At 40.7% G+C, this 20,148-nt stretch overlaps 1 protein-coding gene across 8 annotated transcripts in view; it reads left to right on the forward strand.

Annotated features, from left to right (window-relative positions):
- The window catches only part of mcf2l2 (MCF.2 cell line derived transforming sequence-like 2), a 239,912-nt gene extending 220,591 nt beyond the window's left edge, over positions 1 to 19,321 (forward strand). For 7 of the 8 annotated variants that reach the window (XM_074669199.1, XM_074669195.1, XM_074669202.1 and 4 more), the window contains 2 exons: positions 10,281 to 10,354; positions 14,221 to 19,321. In XM_074669199.1, the coding sequence (XP_074525300.1) occupies positions 10,281 to 10,354; positions 14,221 to 14,309 (163 nt within the window). In that variant the 3' untranslated portion in view covers positions 14,310 to 19,321. The remainder of the gene's footprint in view (positions 1 to 10,280; positions 10,355 to 14,220) is intronic. The other variant, XM_074669201.1, reaches the window with a different exon arrangement.
- Positions 19,322 to 20,148: the final 827 nt, after the last annotated feature.

A 20,148-nucleotide genomic window follows, 5' to 3' on the forward strand; every position in this document is an offset into this window, starting at 1 on the left:
AAAATAAGATTATAATAGCACAAGAAAAGAAGAAAAAAATGTTTGAGAACCAAAGACTCAGTTTCCTGGCGTAAAACTGGAGTTTCATGAGGATGACACCTAAATGTGAAAAATTTTACGAGGGTTCCCAGATACCCAGCTACGTGTGGACATGGCCTAAAAGGAGACAAGTGTAAGTAAGGAAGCTGTAGCTGGTGACTTTTTTAAAAGCCTGGAAGAGCTTCACAAAGGGAGACACAGGTTAATCTTTACCTTTCTTTAGCACGAAGACATCTGAGATAAATCTGTGTTTCAGGTAAAGCTTAACTAGGATACATTCCAGAGCATTTACTTGCCAGTGTTTGATCAGCTGTTGTAAACTGAATATCCACTGACAACTTCAGCTGTAGGTCTCCAGTTTACAGGGTCACTCTTTAAACTGGAACACCGGGAGCTGACAGAAACACATTCACACTATAGCTGTGTTTCCACCAAGCAGACCGGCTCAGTTCGTCTCAGGATGGCACACATTTTGTGGCGTTTCCTCTGACTTATCCCGAGACAGATCCCCAAATAACCGACAAGTCATCCCACTTTTTGGGACCCTTTCGTATGGGTGCCAGACTGAAACGATCCACTCTCAGAAGGTGGAGCAACAACACTGCAGACCATTGATTGGGCAAAAGAATCGTCACTAACCGTGTGACAGCAACTGCATGTCTCCTGGCAGCACACAGACTTCTCTGAAACAAAGCTTGATTGCACTTTGTATCAAAGAGCTACATGCTAATCACAGGGAGGATGAAATGCTGCATGTTTTCTATCTATGCTCTTTGTTTACTGTGTCGCGTTTTTCTTCTTCTTTGTTGGATTTATTAGCGGGGTAAACTGTGTTGCGCTGCTACGGCGTCACACTATTGTTTAACAGATGTGGCTTTCGGCATCCAGCTTACATGCCACCTACCACGAGAGGGCACAGTTTACTGTGGAAATGCAAACAGGATCAGGCTTAACTGTACCAAACCTTATTGAACCAAACTGGACTGCTTGGCGGAAACGCAGCTTATGAGGCTCAAAGAAGACCATTGGTTTGGAGGTACTAAACCAAGTCAGTCACAGCTAAGGGTAATCTTATTGTGGATGGAGGGGGAAACAAAAACACTGAGGCTGCTCCACCAATCAAAAACATTCAGCTATAAGACCCTGCCAAACAGAGATTCTAGAAATCTGGAAAGTTCTAGCCCTCAGGTAGGGCCGTTTCAAGTGGTAGATTTATTCCTCAAAGTTTAGACCCTAGTTTCTGCAGTTGAAGAGCATCTCAACGTGACTTAAAACCCTTTTAGAATCTTTGCCCCTCATTTTAAGATATTGCATAGTGTAGCTTAAGTTTTCTTTCAAAAGGTAAAAAGTCAGAATAGTTTCATCAAAAGGACTTAATAAGTAAAAAGATAAATGATGTATTTATTTGATATAGCAGTCAGGTTAGGAGACATTATCAAGAAGTTGATTCCTCCTCAGCAGTTCACCAACACCTACAGCTCCCTCAAGGTTTCCACTGTTCCTTAAGGTCTCTCCTCACTCCATGCTCACCATGAACCCACCAATCACAGTGTAATATGAAGATCCATTCGAAAGGCATGCTGTCTGCAGAAACCATCACTATCCCATTCCCATCAATCAGCAGCTTTTCACCCACCTGTAGCTGTGCGATGGTCATTTTTGGCAGAGAAAGCACTCCTAGGTGCCATGTTACTGTCAGCCCTTAACAAGACAGCCTGCCCAAATGACCCTGTTAGACTGTGTGCTTCTGTCCACCCTGCTATTTAGAATTTCACTAATCATCCCGCTATTCGCTCGTTGAAAAACCACATTAATGTGTCCTTTTCATGCATCATTTTCGATTTAACTAAACTGCTGCGGTCAATTTGGGCAATGCCAGTGCCAACATAATTCTACAGAGCCTTAATTGAAATTTACAAAGGCACACCAGCATTATTCATGACACGAGGGCTTCATCCTCACATCGGGGACATGGTTTCATAATTCTGTAAATGTCTGACCTTACTTTGAGGAGAAATGACAAAATAGTTATCAGATCCAGAGCTGTACGCCTGAATCAGAATGAATTTTCAATGTCAGAGTATCTGCACAAAGCCCCACAGGATGATACTGCCTGACAAATGCCTTTCCCTTAAAGAACACAAACAGATGATGACTCTTTGCTGGGTACATTTGTGATTTTCAGGGTGTGTAAACACATTTTTGTCACATCGATGTGGAGCTGATTGAAGAAGTCTCTCTGGTGTTTGTGTAGCAGCGTTATATGAAGAGTCACCTCTTCCTGCAGACAAAGCAGCGCCATTTAAGCACCAACAAACCTTTATAGAGCAAGGCACAGTTGTGCTGCCTGGGTCTATTTCTTCCTAACTTTATTTCTGCAGTGGTGTTTTAGAGGTAATTGTGTTTTTTATGGTTTTCACTGATGAAGGAAGTTGGTCTTTTTTAAATCGCTGTCTCATGCTGTTAAGGCTTTTTTCTCAGATAAAACAAAGTAAAGCACTTTGAAAGTACTTCTTGACTGTTAAATTAAATAGAAAAGGTAAATCAAAGAGAAACGACTCAGACCTTAATGATTTTTATTTTTTCTTTAATCTCACCTTTACACTGGATGGGTACACCTCTACCCACTGACAGCCTTAACCCAAGATGCTGCACAAACTCAGAGACCAGGTTCAGTCAGGGAAGGTTTCAGTCATGGAGGGGGTTTGTATATCATAGTCAACACAGAGCAGAGACATCATGTGTTTACCAATCAACCCCTGAAAATTTAAAGCAGCCTGAACGCACATAACATGATCTTAAACTCCCTGGTATCTAATAGGAACTAACTGATAAAGGAAGAAGAACTAAGCACAAAAGGTAGTTTTAAGGGACGAAAATATGTTTTCCCCCATCAGGGTTTCCTGTACAACAAAGCATTCTGAAATGTTTTGCTAACCTGCTCGAAATAGTATTAAACTATTCTCTTGATAGAATACCTGAGGGTCTTCAAAACACAATGTACTCAATAACAAAAAGCTAGGAAGAACAGAATGGATAATGGAAAGCAAAAATGAAATACCAAATTAGTTTGTACTTATGAGAAGCTGCAATTAAAACAGAAACTTTGGACTCGTGTTTTAAAAGTTTATCAAGTACTTTTTACAGCAATGATGTCCTCATATGAGAACACATGGTTTTGAGTTAACATGGAATCCAATAGAACAGCCATTGTGTAAGATCGTATTCAATCTTATCTCAGTGTTGACCCATCTTGTGTTCGTTTAGATAGTTATGTCCCAGCTGTGCAAAACTAAAAGTTGAACACAATCATGTTTATCCACTGAATATCCAGTTTTTGCTTGTAGAGCAGGGTTTCAGCCAGTCAGGATAAGCTGTGGTTCCCCATTGCTTCTCCCCGGAGCCTCCCTTAACCCTACTTTTCACTTTTCAGCCCACAACCACAAAAATAGCAGAGCATGAAACTTCCTGCAGTGGGCTTAAAAGGAAACCCAAACGACCAAATCAGCCTTTTGAGGCCTCAGGTTGGGACCACACAGGTAGGGTATCAGTCAGTGCATTTACATGCAGCTTCAGAAATAAGACTATGAGGTTAGTCAGTATGAGATCGGACTATTAGGATGAGTGTAAACAGCTTAGTAGAATAGAATAGAATAGAATAGAAAATACTTTATTTATCCCCGAGGGGAAATTCAGGAGTCACCGCAGCATTTAAGAAAACAAAAGTAAGAAAGAGTATAGAAAGTGCAAAAAGGTCCACAAGAAAATAGATGACGACATCCCGTCCACCACTCGTCCACCACTCTCCAGCCAGTCTCCACCTCCACAGGGTCCAGGACTGAGCCTCCCCAGCAGTCTGTTCAGTCTCTGTCTCCTGGATCCTGTCTGCTCACAGCAGGCGAAGCTCCTCCGATGTGTCGCCGGCGTCCGATGTCAGCTCCGTCAGCCACGTTCGTGAACAGCACGATGCCGCTGGGTTAGCACAGCTAGCTCGTCCATCCCCCGGGGCTGGATCCCACGTTCCCAACAACGATGGATGGAAGGACAGGTCCACGTTGTCATCTCTCAGCTCACACTCGAGAACCGGCACGTCGTCCTCACCTCCTCCTCCTCAGCTCGAGGGAAATCATCAAGCCCTACACTAGTTAGCATTGACATGCTACAGGCTGCTAACAGCTGAGTTCGCATGTAAACAATGCAGCCATGGTTACATGTAGGATCTCCAGACAAACACAGGAGAAAAGTAGTCAAAAATATCGCAGAAGCCACAAAAAGTTTGGTGTCCGCGACCGACAATGAACCATACAAAGTGATGATCCACTCCAAATACAAAGATGACGAAAAAGAGACGAAAAAATGACAAGAAACGGACAAAGACGAGAGAGCTGCTGCAACAGGCAGCTACTTGGGTAGCGCCTAGCAACGAAAAAAAAAAAAAAAAAAAAAAAAAGTCTGTCCTTAGTAGGACCAAGAACAGACTGAGCATAGCTCGATCAACACAAGTAGATAATGATTGCTATCTGATTCGGAAGTATTGAGCAGGACTTGGCCGGTCTTGGTACGTCTTGTTCAGCATGAGCAAATTTAACCTGGAAGAAGAAGTAGAGATGACCATGATAATTAGGACCGCTGCACTCCTTAAAAAAACAAACACTGCGACAAGAGAGAGCAACAAGACTTGTTTTAAATCAAGGAGGAAACAACCTTACTTTAACCCAGCTCAAGAAACTGAACATTGTTATATTCACGGATGGGAGGCAAAAAACAAACTGTGATCTGGTTAGGTCCAGGAAAGCCAAGTTGTTTTGCCAGAAAATGAGAGCCCAGGGCCCCAAGAGAAAACAAGTCAAGGTCAAAGAAGAAGCATTAGATACAACAGGTCAGAAAAAGAGCCAAAAACACATGATTAGAAATACCATCAGCATCATCTCCAAGGTTTCCCTTACGAAAGAAAAATATATGTACCAATATATTTTTTGAAATGTATTGTAATATATTATTGATATGTTATGATATACATGGAATAATATATTGAGGGCACATATACAATATATTATATATTCATGAAATATATTGCAATATATTGCAAAATATACAAATGATTGCCACTTTCCATATATTGCAATACATTGGAAAATATAAATACTAAATCTCATATATAGTACTATATAACCTAATATATGACATGATAATTTTTAATATGCTGCAATATATATTTCTTTCGTAAGGGTTGGCTTCTGGTCAGATGGATTTGTCCAATTACTGTTTATCTTTTTGCTCCAAACTTACCTTAGCCCTGTTTCCACCAAGCAGTCCAGTTTAGATCAGTACAGTTTGGATCAGTTAAGCCTTGTCCTGTTTGCATTTCCACAGCCAATCATGCCCCCTCATGGTAGGTGGCGTGTGAGCCGGATGCCAATAGCAGCATCAGTTACATAATAGCATGATGCCATAGCAGCGTGAAACAGTGCACCCCACTAATAAATCCAAAGAAGAAGAAAAAAGTAACACAATAAACAAAGAGCAACAATGGTAGACATCCAGCAGTTTTTCTTCTTTGTGATTTCCATGTGGCTCTTTGTTAAAAAGTGCAAGCTGCTAACAAGCTGCGAGGAGAATTACAGCAGCTGTTGTAGTGTAGTCATGATTCTTTGACCAATCAACTGTCTGCAGTGTTGTAATGCATCGGACAGGTCCCAAAAAGTGGAACGGTCTGTCTTGGTTATTTTGGGATCTGCCCGGGATTAGCCAGTAGAAACGGCACAAAATGCACGCCATACCGAGATGAACTGAACTGCTTGGTGGAAACAGGGCTCTTTACTTCTGGTGCTGACAAATGAAACACTGCACCGTGACTCAGTTAGTATGGATGCATAAATCGTCACCATGAATGGGTCCAGAAAGTAGCCCTGAGCTTGAACTGCTGATCTCTGTTTTTAAGGTGTTGGTGATCACATTTGAGCCAGGTCCAGTAAAAAATTTCCATGTTGGCACCGTACCAATTGCACAAGTCAGTGGTTTAGTTTCAACCACTAAAAGTTCAGCTGCTAAAATTTAAACCTTACACACAGTGCCAGCCTTTCCACGGTGCACTCTGCCTCCAGCCTGACAGACGCCTGCCTCAGCCCCCTGCGACCCTGAAGAGCATCAACAGATATGGAAAATGGATGGATAGACCTCACAATAGAATCCATAGCAATACCACAACAAATAACTTCAGCCTCTGATATTGACTTGAATCCATCGTCTCTGACAGAGAATCAAGAAAAATCGAACATTTGGCTTCAGAGAGTCAGAGTTTGATGCAGAGCTGTTGTGTTGGATTGTGTTCGACTGTGTCAATGTTGATGATATTATGTAGCTGTGCACCGGGAAAGCCTTCTCTCCACTTCCTCTGCTATCTGTAATCATTACCCATTCCAAGACTTCCCTGGTTCTTGAGCTTGGTCCACATTAATCAACGGGGTCTGTGCAAGGAAATGAGACACCAGTGCTACCCTGCTCTCTTTCTCTCTCCGTAAGGATTAAAGGCTCAGCGTGGCTCGTTTGGAATTAAAATTTCATTCACTGTAACACTGCCCTGATGAAGCGGTGGGAGATCCAACAACAAAACGTGTGACTAATGGTCTATTGCCAAATAGCTGAAAACACAATGGCTCCAGATGAATAATAAATATCAGTTTCATTCACCGCACCGCCACCATCTATCCTGTTGGCAGGCCGGGAAAACAGAGGACACTGCCTTTGTAGGGAGACTGCCTTCTGAATCCACTGCTGAAGCTCTGTTTTGGTCTCATGCAAGCTCTCTGCATTTAGAAGCGACTAATACTCACTTAGATAAAAGCACCACTTGCTTTGAACATGCACATTTTTTATCAGCTCATGCATATTTCAGCGCTAAAACCCCGTCTCCTGTCGTCAACATCTATTGGTTTTGCTGCTAAAAGGTCTCACTCACTCACGCTTGTCTCTCATTCTCGCTTGAGGAAAATAAAGAATTCATAAATTCTCCCTTATGCTAAAGCTTTCATGTTAGATCAGAGTTAATCTGTGACTATATATGATGAGCCGTGAGCTGCATGCATGTGCCTGGGTGTGTATTCGTCTGCAAAGTTTTCAGGTCCGTCCTTTTTATGCACATAAACTGATTTCTTGGCTGAGTTTGTGTGTACGCTGATGATAGTTCCTTTTCCATCACAAGCTGTGATATGCTCACTAACAGAGACGTCCCAAAAGTTTGTCGCACCTTTCCAGATTTAGGCTTTCATTTCACACCCACAACACACACACACACTGTTCCTGTCCCGGCTCCTGTGGGCTTGCTGTTGGCAGTGTGAGGTGTGTGTGTTTGTGTAACAGCATTAGCACATCCGACCACATCCTGTCAACGCAGTATGAGCGGAATAAAGAGGGAATTACTTGACTCTGATGTATAAATGAGTCTTACAGCAACTTCCTACATCCTCAAAGTCAACTTTTCAGGAGGCAGAGGCGTGCTGGTGGCTCAGCTGGAAAAGGAGGGAAAATTACAGTTTTTCAGACAGATTTAGAGACAGTCTTTTCCGTCTGGGCCAGCTGCTGTTGCTGCATACAAAGCCGGGGAGACAGCCGAGGAAATAGGTGACTGGACGATTCATCAGGTCACAGCTCATATCTTAATCAAACATTAGTGTTGGCCTAAAACAGATTTTTCAAGTGCATTGTTGCATGTTTGGATGTTCAAACACAGTGATGGTACTCTGTGCTTATCCATGGAAATACTACCTGCAAATAGCAGTGCGTCATTTACTGCACCAGAGTGTGTGATTTTTGGTTATTTTGGGGGGAAAATAAAAACAGAGGTGACAAAGTAGAGGTAGGACATTCCGTTTTATAATGCACTGTATCAGCCCGGCTGAAAGCTCACTCCAGTCTTGTAAAGTCTCACTTCTAACCCTGAGAAATACACACCTTCTCCCTGTCTGCCTTTACACCAATTTCCAGCTTTTTTGCTGTTTTTCTATGACTTTTACTTCACACCATAAATAACAAAACCAACAACAGGCACAGGATTTGAAGGGTTGTCTGGTGGGTGCAGCTCTGAAAGCCTGTTACTAATACGACTCAGGTTGGTAAAACTTTAGATTTCTGTCGTTAAATTAGAAAATAATCCATTTCTGGCAATGATAGTGATAGAAATGTTTTCTGTATCAGATAGTGTAAATACTCAATTGTCAGAATATATACACTATATACAAGGGATCAAAATTTTACAAGTTTGAAAATGGCAAGAATTTACATTTTGCACTGTTGAATCTGAAGAGGGTTTTTAAGTAGTATGAGCAATCACTGAAGCAGAGGTAAGAAGTCCAGCAGACAAAAACCAGGAAACAGGATCAGGCAAAAATGTTCAGTAACTCTATTTTTTGATGCAGCTGATGAAGAGCTGTCAGTGTTTCTCTCAGGTTTACAGCCTTGGGGAGACGGTGATGTTGTCAGCAGCGCAGGTGGGGGGATGTATGTTGTGGTGGTTTTCCCAGCTCTCTGTCCGTTATACAGAAAGTGCTTGTCGCGCTCTTTCACGCACAGTGAAGTTCTGCCAGGAAAAAATGTGAACCCAATGATGTACAAACTACATTCCATCATGAAAATTACCAGTGGCGTGGCGTGGGGATTTTTTTTTGAAGGAAGCCAAGTGAGACAAAGCCTCTAATCTGTATGTTTTTTAGGGGGTGGGGGCACATAAAAGATTATGATGCAGCTTGTATATCGCTGTTTCATGTAATGGAATGACCTCTTAAAAGCGCCCAGAGAGCTCTCATTTTACTGACACACGCTTGTTATATATCCGACACTTTGAACACCGCCACACGCCCTTCCACTCTCCCACCCTCAGTTACTCATTCACACATGTACATTGTCCTCTTGACTTAGCTTATACATTATTAATTCAGTCAACCATCCGCTCATAAACACAACTGGCCACTTCATGCACACTGCTAACGTGCTAATCTCCCTGATTTCATTCAGTGGCTTGATGATGACGATACTGTGATTTGATTGGTTTGAGGCAAAAGACCAGGTGGCTTCCCTTGACACAGTCTGGGCTAATCACAGGTGAGCAGTGTCATGACCGCAGCTTCATCTGATTGGTTAATCATTTTTGTTTTTTTTCACCAAGGGTCACCAACTTGGCTTGGCTACCTTGCGGGCAACAGTGTGCACTATCGTATTTTCACCACTCATTCGCCACATTACATTTAGGAGGGCGCTGTTTTACACATCGTAAAATGCTCAATAAGTAGAGGAGAGAAATAATGAAGAAATGACAGTGACGAAACACAGAAGAATAATCTAAACTGTCAAAAGGAGTATTTTCATTAAATCACAGCTACAGTCTGAAAAAAGAGAGGAAGCATGGCTTCCCTTGGCCTCCGGGAGAAAGCGCCTCTGGAATTACATAAAAAACACAAGGCTGTTTAGTCTGTTAGATAAAAAAAAAAAAAGGCCTCTGGCGCTGTATGGAAAATAAAAAATGAACTTGACTTCCAGTGGGGCGGATGTCTCTGTTGCCCCTTGGTAGGGGAAACACTGGCTACTACCATGATTTAGCCATTTTAAGGTTGTATTATACACAGTGACAACATTATAGTTTAAATTTAGCAGATTTGTATAGGGCAAAAAAACAACTAACACAAGTAAATTTTTTGTCATCAGCATATACGGATACTCTTTCCTTTATAGTATCAGTGAAAATTATTTTCAATGTGCTTTTTTTCCTTGTATTTACTGTCTAGAAATGTTAATGCACATGCAAGAAGGAGACCCTGAAGGTTTGCCAGCAGACTATTTTCAAAAAGTGACCATTTTTTACTATTTTTGCTTTTTCAACCAGCTGATTCACTGATATGTCTCTGCATCATCATCACAGAAGCTATCTTTAAATATACATGTAAAGCTCACAGTTTACAGAAAGAGCAGGTTTAGATTGCACACCTTGTGGTTTATTAGAGGGATCCAACATTTGGCATCAGTGGAAAAGAAATGAAACTTCCCTGTACAGACAGAAACCTGGAGCAGCACCAGACTCATTAGTGAACAGCCATCTGCTTTTTGAGAAATGAGACGTTTTTCTTCATTTGATTATTTCTTTGTTTTTGCTTTATTTAAAACTCTTTGGTTATAGAAACGATAAGGTGTTGTTGTGTTAACTTTCTGTGTACCAGTGAAGACCCTCCCCTGCATTGTGTTTCACCCTCTAGGCTAGTCAAGAACCTTTTAACAGAGGAGACAGGGCTGGTTCCACCCAGTATACTGCAGACAGCATCTGAAGGAGGTCACTCATTAAGTAACAACTCTGCTATTTCACTTTAACGGCTGGCAGCACTGCACTAACACTCTCACTAAACCACTGGTTCCTCCTCCCACTTCATTGACTGCTCCCTCACTCTAAGCTCCCTCACATGGCCCTTGAGCCTGGAGGGATTGGGTGGGACTGGGTGGGCTCAAGCTTTCTGCCGCTCTGGGAGAGGGAGGGACGGTTGGGTGGGACTGAGTCTGGATGGGAAAATGGGGCAGACGGGGAGAGAGATGGGAGCTTGTTGGTTTTGAACAATCAGAGCATGATGTCACTGATTGCAGCACACACCCAACATCACTCACCCATTTCTTCCTCTGATCCAGCACGTTCACCATTGTAGATGGATGTGTGGGACATGGCTCATCTCGGGGGCTAAACTTGTTCATAATTTAAAATGTAACTTGAAAAAGTACTTTTTTAAAGTATGGATAAGACACTTCTGCTCATACATAAAGGACTTTTGGTCATATTAGGGTCTACAGGTAACCTGTAATTTTTTAAAGTAAGGGATACAAGAATCTAAGGCAGGGGTTTCCCAACTTCTCAGTGGTGCCTGAGTCTGTGGAAAAAAAATAATAAACCAACACAAAAACTAACAAAAAAAGTATTAAGATATTAAAGGCAGCTTATCTGTAGGGAATTAAACTACTTATGTACATTTGTAGCTGTGCTTCCTAAATTAATCTGCCGTTGATTCTGTGGTTATCCTGGCTTTAGTCACCGCAGAGAGATGTGGGAAAAAAAAGATCAAACATTTTCAATTTGAATGGTTTTAAATGAAATTTACTTTTTTAATTTAAATTTTACAATAATAAATTAAAAAAATCTGTGTTTTAATAGTTTTTACATTTTAAGAGGCACTCCATGACCCCTCTATCAGTGGCTACGTTTACATGCAGCAACCCTTTCATATTTGAAATATTAGCAATAACCAGGTTTACGACCATGTTTACACCAATAACCCTTTTCAATGAAACAGAATTAGCTCATATTCTGTTTTAAAAACCTGAGAATCACCCCTGGGTCCCTCCTTTTCTAACCTGAATATTTGCTCATGTATATCCCTATCAGGATATCCTCATCCAAAGTAACAGTAATTTGTGTTCTGCACAAGTTCTGTTTACAAGGAATCTTGGGCTGTGCCAAAAGTCACTCCCAATTTACTGTTTAGTGCACTGTTTAGTGGATATGCCATTCTGTAGTGCTGTCTGAAATCTGAGTAAGCATGGTCATTCACTACATAGTCCACTCAATGTATCCTGTGTTTCAAAAAGTAGTGTATTAGCAATGCTCACTATTTGGGCAATATTTACCATCATGCATTGCGGTTCAAAGAGAAGGAATGGCTGATTACATGATTAATAATTACTGATAACATGAAACAACATCAGAAACTGTCAGAAAATAACACTTATCTCTCTGTTCAACTTTTGGACGAGCCCTTCCTACAACTTCGAGCAGAGAAACAAACAACATGGACGTTAGCCGCTAAACTGTTCATCGCGGGTGATGCATTCACTGGACCTTGTAATTCTCAAACACAGAATAAGTTCTGCGCAAATATACGGTTTATTTATTTAAAAAAAAAAAAACTATAATAAATGTTTCTATTATATTTGGCTGTTTTGGAAAATACGCAAAGTATAATATTAGTTGTCACTGAAAGAAATACCGTTTTGCAGTGTTTTGGAAAAGTTGTAACTGTAAATCCCCAGCAGCCCGTGAGCGACACAAGAGTATTTACGTCACTGTCAGCGGCTGGTGAGTGAGTCAGTAGTGTACGAAATCTTGTTTTAATTTAACTGATTGAGTGGACTATATAGTCTACTAAATCTAATTCACTTTATAGTAAGTGGTGAGTAGGGACTGAGTGAATGATTTCGGACACAATCTTGGTCTTTTGAGTGCAGGATCTGCCATGCTGCTGAGGTTGTTGTTATTGCCGCTGTTGCTATGGATACAGTAAGAAGGAGCGGAAATGATGCTGCTGAAATGACTAAGCTGTTTTGATCAGGATACCTTGTAAACAGGGATAACCCTTTTTGCTCACACATGTAACGGGTTATTTCCAATGTTTCAGGCCTGAACCACACGTATATGGATATATTCCTGAACACACATTTTTCTGTCCAATTGGGCCTCTCAACCACATGAACGCGACGATTTCACCCACATAAACGGAGATTTTTAAAAACAGATAAAAAAGTGGAGAAATAAAAAAATATCCGGTTGAGTAGATTCGTGTAGCGGTGTTAAACGGAACAGGTGTTGACGCGATGACGTCAAGCGCCTAGCAACAAGTCACTGTATTTGACTGCGCATGCTCATAACGTTCTTCTTTTATGGCTTTCACATTTTGCTAACCTGCCACTTATCGGCCAGGCATGGCATTGCAGGCTTCAGAGGCGATCGTTTTCAGTTTTGCCTCTTCGTATGGACAGAGATATTTCTGTGGTGTGGACGGAGATTTTTTTTTTAAACGAGGACAAAGATATCCGATCAAAAAAATATCCATATACGTGTGGTTCAGGCCTCAGAAACCAGTATATTGACCTTAACCTGAATATTGACTGCATGTAAATGTAGCCACTGTTTCCTGACCCCCAAGGGGCCCCAACCCCTACTCTAGGAACCACTGACCCAAGGGGTAGTGTATAGTAAGCAGGTTGTTATGAAAATTAGAATCCTGATGTAAAGCTGATGGGTTCTGTTTTATCCTGAAAATACTATTAGGCTATAGAAACTCAGGTTTTTGCCACAGTGTCAACAGGCAGAGATTTTATTGCAGGGGTTAATTTTAAATGACACATGCAATTAGTTTGTCTCTGCACACAAATAGATGAAAAAGCCATTCTGCAAAATAAAAAAAAAAGAAAAAGCTTCTCTACATCAAATTAATTGATTTAAAATGAATAATTAATAGGGAGACGTATTTTCATGTGAAGAAATAATGACAGTTTTTTTAAAAGGAAGCTTTCAAAAAGGAACTTTATAAAGGGAAACTGCTTCCCTCAATCTGCTCTCTCAGTTTAGAACCCTCAGAAAAGCGAGCGCCCCATAAACAAACACCTTTTATATCAATCTGGAGCTGACATGAAACAGGAGCAGGCACAGACCGTAACAGAGCAGTGTTGCTGAGTTCATAGTTTGGTGCCACAGAATAGTTTCTCTCTCAGGACAGTCACTCCTGGGCTCTTTGCTCTCCCCCTCTCTCTGTTCTCTCACTTCAATGTCCCCTCTGTCCTCCATCCATCTCTGCTCCATCTCCTCCCTTTCATGCCGCCTTGAAGGCTGGTCCCTGAAGTGTTTGTCGTGGCCTTGCTTGTTTTGCTACGGAGCTCTGTCCGCCCCTCTTCAAAACAACTATCCCCCTCTTCTCTTCACTTGCCCTTCCCTCTTCCTCCTTTTATCTCCGCCTTGCTCTCTTCTGAGTTTTTTATTTTTCACACTTGGGGAGGACAGAACTTTGGGCTCAAGTAGTTGACCTTCAGTTTTTTGGTTAAGTGGATCCCATTTACAGAAAGCCCTCTTCACCTGTCTGTGTTGATTGCCCATGTCTGCCTTCCCTATAATTCTTTACGCACTCTACTGCCTGATATTGTTGCAGAAATTGAACGCCTCACTATTATGTCTCCTTGTTTTATAGTCCTCTTAAATCTGCATAGTTTGGTCTTTTATGTTTCATTGGCGCTGCAGTCCGGGCTGTGCATTCCTCTTCTCAAACACTGTGTTTGAATGCCACAGTTTTTGCAAATCCCTATGCACGTTTTTCATTTTATAGAGTAAGTTTCACTAATGTGTTTTAAGTTTAATCTAACTCTGAGTCTCTCTTGTTCTTCCAGATATCTTCAGTGATATGTGCACAGCAGCACTCTCCGACTCGGACGAAAATGAAGCCAGCACCTGGGGAGACGTGTCTCAGGACAGCTGATACACCAGAATTCAGTCTATAGTTTGATATGATGGACTACAAACTCTTTTGTGGATCGTAAACACACGGCTCTGGAAGTCATTTTTCACCTGTAGTTCCCTGAAGTGGATTTTCAACATCCCTGACTCCTACTTTTATACTCAATGACTACAAATATGGCCTGCTATCGTGTTATGACTAGTTTTTCTCAATGTCTTGTTGAAGCTTCTGGATCCTAACCGTCTGAATGCAGCAGTGAGAAAGCCAAACAAGACTCCTGTATTTGACAACACACCAACTGTTGTCTGCTGGAAACTGAACACGTTGGCACGGATGTGGACACTGAACTTTAACTTCAGGGTCGGATGGATTCGCATTATGTACTGTAGACAGTGCAGTTCCCAGGCTGACGGGCTGGGTACCTGAAAAACTCACGTCTTGTTTCTGACCCGGATGACCTGAGGGAAAAGTGAGAGGCTCCATGTGCTGGTTGTGAAGCAGCCTTGGCGAGCTGGCCTGCTCTGCTGCTGCTACGCTGCGCTCAAGCAAAACTCTCTCACACTAGATTCTGCCTCTGCTGATTCAACTTTTCAGGTTCAGACACTTTACAGCAACAGCAGCCTCCAGGAGAACACAGAAGTTTTCGTGCTTGCCTTTCCTGATTCCTGCTAGTGCACAGACATAATGAAATTACTTTAGATTTATTATCTCAATGCACCCATTCCCACCCCCTGTAGTTACTTAATATCTGTATAAATTGCTCCAAAGGGTTTAAAGATATCTCCAAGATATCTCTTTTTTATACCTGTTTTACATACGCTTAACTCTCGCTGAGATGAAATTGTTTCATGTCCAGAGTTTCACACAGCAGAGACAGCTCTGAAACCTTCAGAAACATGAGGTGGGAGTAACTGAATTTCCATACCTGGGGGGTGGTAACGCACATTAGAATTTCAACCAGAACAGGTTTCTGGCAGACCACAGTCTTCACAGGACTTCTTGTACCCAGCATTAACATAAAGACTGATGTATAATCATATAAGTTGATTTTTTGTATCTTCTAAGGGCGGTGAATGCTCAAAAAAGTCGACTTGAGTGAGTAAGCAAACTTTTTCTAATGCACACATCAAGCATTGATCAACACTGGAATTCTCCTGAGTCTGTTTCTGTTTTCCGTCCAGAGAGAAGGCTGAAGAAAAATCTCATAGTTAGCTTAAAGAGGACAAGAGAACGTGTAAGTGTTGGCTATCGCTGCACTGAATACCATCCAGCAAAGCAGACTGTCTTAATTTATTAATTTGATGTCCCCAAATAGCAAATTACACTCCTATTTCATTATGGACACAAAGCAGTGGCTAGTTAAGCATTAAGCTGTAGAATCAGTGGAGTAGCCTTGGCCACTACACCTGAATGGATGGATTCAAGTAACTAGTAACGCCTCAAATACACCAGATACGCCTGCAGTCCAACTCCACTCAGTTGCATGTTGACTGCATTTGTCAACTCACGCCAGGCAAGCCACATCCCTGAGAGACAGCTGGGGGAGTTCCTGTGCTTCCCGCTCCATTGATAAGTCTCTCTTCATTCATGTTGGGCTGTAAAACCTCAAACCTGTCAACTCCTGGTCTGACTCTCCTCATTATGTTCATTTGTTGACATAGCCAAGTTAAACATAATCTGGTTTTTGACACAGTTTGGTTTATTTTGAAAGTCGCTTACTTCCTGTCCCACTCGATCTTCCCTGTGGTGAATTGACTCATCACAGCTCCGGCATCCAGAAAAAATAGGATGGCTGCATACACTGGAAAAAACTGAAATCATATCAAGTGTTTTTGTCTAATTTCAGTAGAAAATGCCTTTTTAAACATTCAACTGACCAGTCCAAAAAATGTCTTTTTCAAGTGATTTAAGGAAAAAAGGGGGCCTGAATTGCTTGTAAAAAGTCAGGGATCACAAACTCTTGCCATGGAGGGCCAAGAGGCTGCAGGTTTTCTTTCCAACCAAGAACTCCACCAGCTGATTTCACTGATTAGTCCCTGCTCTCTGCTTGAGGGTGAGGTAATCAGTGAAATCAGCTGGTGAAGTTTTTGGTTGGAAAGAAAACCTGCAGTTTTTGATCACTGTAACAAATACAGATACAATTTTCCAATGAAACAAAAGAAAAGTAACTTGTATAAAGAAATTATTTTAGTTTTAAGCAAATTTTGGAGCATTTTTTTCTTATTCTATTGGCAGATTTTTCATTTGTTATAAGAAATTCAGACCTCATTTTTGTCCTTAAACAACTTAAACAAGACATTTTTCTGGACTGACGAGTTAGATGTGGCACATAGCAAGTGTAACAAGACAATTTTTACTAAAAATATGACAAAAACACTCAATAAGGTTTTAGTTTGTTGCAGTGTATCAGCTGCGACTTGCCGGACCAGTCATGCAGCCATCAGAGAGGATCCAGTGTAAGTTGACACATTGACTTGAATGGAAACCTATGTCATCTGGTGCTGTTACGGAGTGGAGATTGAGCAGAGACAGACTAGAGACGCATCTGGTGTTTTGTATCTTAGCAACAGACGCATACACCTGGAAGTGATTGAACAGACTTACAACCAATCAGAGTTATATAGGCCCTGAAGTTGCCATCATGTTTACAAATACACTGAGGCAGCTTTTCTTTGGCACCGCCCCATTTCTAAATGAAGGACTCTGATTGGTCCAGAATATCTGAGATGGATTGAAAATGTACAGCTTTCCCAGATCCCCCTGCCAGCTAGAATAAATGGCTGGCTGATGGCTCTAGTGGTGGCTAAATATAATGATGTGTAGTAAATCATGACTCCTTGTTGCCATCTGCTGCTGTATTACTGTTGTATAACAGCTCCATCACACTCAAGGTCATAATATTGAACTGAATACCAATATGCTGCGGTTATTTTTCACAACAGCAGCACTGATACTCAGCGAGTCACTCTTTGTACAGATATAGAGAGCTCATCTCACATCTCATGCAGTCGTTTGACTCAGTCGTTACAAAAACTCCAGTGATATATGCAGCATGAAAAAGTTAACTATGCCAACGGTGCCACACTAAAGATAGTTTGGAGTTTCCTCTATCAGCTAATGACAGTTAAACTACTTTCTAACAGCAAATGCACCCGAGAAATAAATCAAACATTATGTGTTTTGGAGTTAGGAGAGGAAATTATGTTTTTAATGAAGCATTTCTTCAGGATACCTTTAGCTTTGATGAATTAAGCACTCCTGTAAATTTCTAGATGAGGTATCAGATTGGATAGTTTGGGCTTCTGGGATTCATCATCACAGCCGAGCTTTATGAGAAATATGCTGTTTACTGAGTGGCAGATTCTACTAACGGGACATATCCAACAATGTGACTGAATGAAGATCTTAAGATTTGATGTTTCAAGAACCTGAAGGTGGATGAGGAGTTGGATTTCCTTTTCACAGATCATAGAAAACCTGTTCTTAATATCATCTCCTGGCTAACAGTCAAGACACATGCTCAATCCCGGACCAGATTGATTGTATTCAAGCCTTGAAAGATAATCTTGCTGCGCCCAAGCCATAGTCCAGCTTTGCAACAGCAGAGGCTTTGAAATCCTCTCTGTGGAGCCTGCTATGTCGTCTTTGTAACTGATGTAATGACATTTCTAAGCATTTTGTGAGCATCTGTCATCTATTGTATGTCAAATATACTGAAATCATCTCTCTGTCAGATTTTACATTTACAACATTTATCATTTTTTGAAAGTAATAACATTCGTGGCTGTTTGCTACAAGTGATTTTTCAGGGAAGTACATGAGCTGTATAGGTTTTACCTTCTTACTCAATATCCAGTGGGGCCGTGAGGATATCTTGATTATTGTAAATAAACATCAGTGTTAGTCTTTTATGACATATTTTCTCTGTAAACATCCATTTTCTGCGAGACTGCTGTATCCTTGTAAACATTTCTTCAGAATTTTGGCATTAAGTCGTTTCCTACTGATAGACTGAGCTCTATGGACTGTTCACAAAGACATCAGGAGCAGATGTCATGTCAGGTCATGTTGTAACAAAATGCCCAAACGTTTCTTCAGTGGCGGTAATGACCTCTTTGATTCGTATTACTCATAAACTTTAAAAAAAAAAAAAAAAAAAAAAAGGTGAGAAGGAGGGTTAACTGAATACAAGACAGACTGTAAAGACGAGTCAGTGTGAAGGACAGCTGAACGAAGAAGCACAGAAGAGTTGGGAAAGAAGCTGGGTTCAAGCTTTTTGAATTGAAGATTCAAAGGTCAAAAGGTTTTATGATGCTTAGAATAAAGGATGGATGGATGGATGGATGGATGGATGGGTGGTTTGTTGTTGTTAATGAAGGGTTAAAGAACTTGGCTAATGGAGGGATGAATGAAAGTGTGAATTGTAAGGTGTTAAACTGATTACTTTATTAATGGATGAACTTCACAGATGGTTGATGGATGAATGATTGATTTACTAACAAGACCAGGGGTATTGTTTGTTTGCTTATTTGTTTGTTTTATTGTTTGTGTTGAGGAAGTATGAAAGATAGAGGGGTGGATGGCTGTTTCAGTGGCTTTGAAGGATGGTTAGATTGGATGGATGGATGGATGGATGGATAGATGGATGGATGGATGGATGGATGGATGGATGGATGGATGGATGGATGGATGGATGGATGGATGGATGGTTGTTCTAAAGACAGAGATAGATGGACTTCAGGTTCATGGCTATGTGCAGATGAAGAGATATATAGACAGATATTTTGAAACGTGGTCACCACCTGTATCAGAGGGCTGAACTCTATTTAGGTTATACACATTAAGTATTACTGTAAAAAAAAAATAGACACTCCTTTGAAACATGCTGTACATTTTGTTTATCTTATGTTAAATGAAAATTATTTTATCTTTGTAAAGGAAATATTTATATCATATGTCATCCTGCTGCAATTTAATTGCCATTTAACAACATTATAGAATGTATCGAGTCTGTATATTATACAACCTGTCATTGTAATGTACATATTGTTTCATTGTGATGATATGCATTTACAACATGAATTTAAAAGTGTTACAAAATATGTCTCTTCTACTTCTTATTCATGTTTTTTTTCATACATACAGTGGATATGATGTGAAAATGTGTCTCAGGAACATCCAGGGTTAAAAAAAAAAAAAAAGTTAAAAAAATAAATAACATGAGAGGATACAAGACAAGATTGGAATTATAAAAGGGTGCATAAAGATAGTTCAGAAAGCAGGGTAAGAAATGTTTGAGGCTAAAAATATTGTTTTCAGTTAAAATAATCTGAAAATGCAAAACAATTCTGATCAAATCCAGATCCTGATCCTGCCATAAAAACATTTTAACATATTTTCTCCATATCACCCCCTAATGGAGAATGTGTTCCTTGGTTAGAAGCAAAGTTTGCTGATGTTTACTCAGCATGTAACACAGCATAAAATTGACGACTTATCATCTGGTATTAGGTGCAAAAATTGTTAGGGATTGGGTAAACAGTAAAATTTTTTAGAGTAATTCCTCGGGGGGGGACATAATTACAAATGCTATTTTTTGCTGTGTTGTCGAAAACTTTTTCAAATTAATTACATATTGATATTAAACAATAACTTTGGCTATGTCTAGATCCTTATGAGTCCATATCCCACCTGTCTACAGGTTTGTTTTTGCTCATCCAGCAGCTCCAACAGTGGTTTTTAAGCGATGGGTTTCAGTTTCACAATATGTGACCAAACAAAATTTCTTTGCTCACTGGTCTAATTACCACTACAGCAGCTTTGCAAGGGCTGAAAGCTTAATGCAAGTTCTAAAACTAGG

Source organism: Halichoeres trimaculatus, unplaced genomic scaffold (genome assembly GCF_033239565.1).
Source record: "Halichoeres trimaculatus isolate MK-OKI-2021-1 unplaced genomic scaffold, fHalTri1.1 fHalTri1_scaffold_4, whole genome shotgun sequence".
In the NCBI taxonomy this organism is placed as follows: domain Eukaryota; kingdom Metazoa; phylum Chordata; class Actinopteri; order Labriformes; family Labridae; genus Halichoeres; species Halichoeres trimaculatus.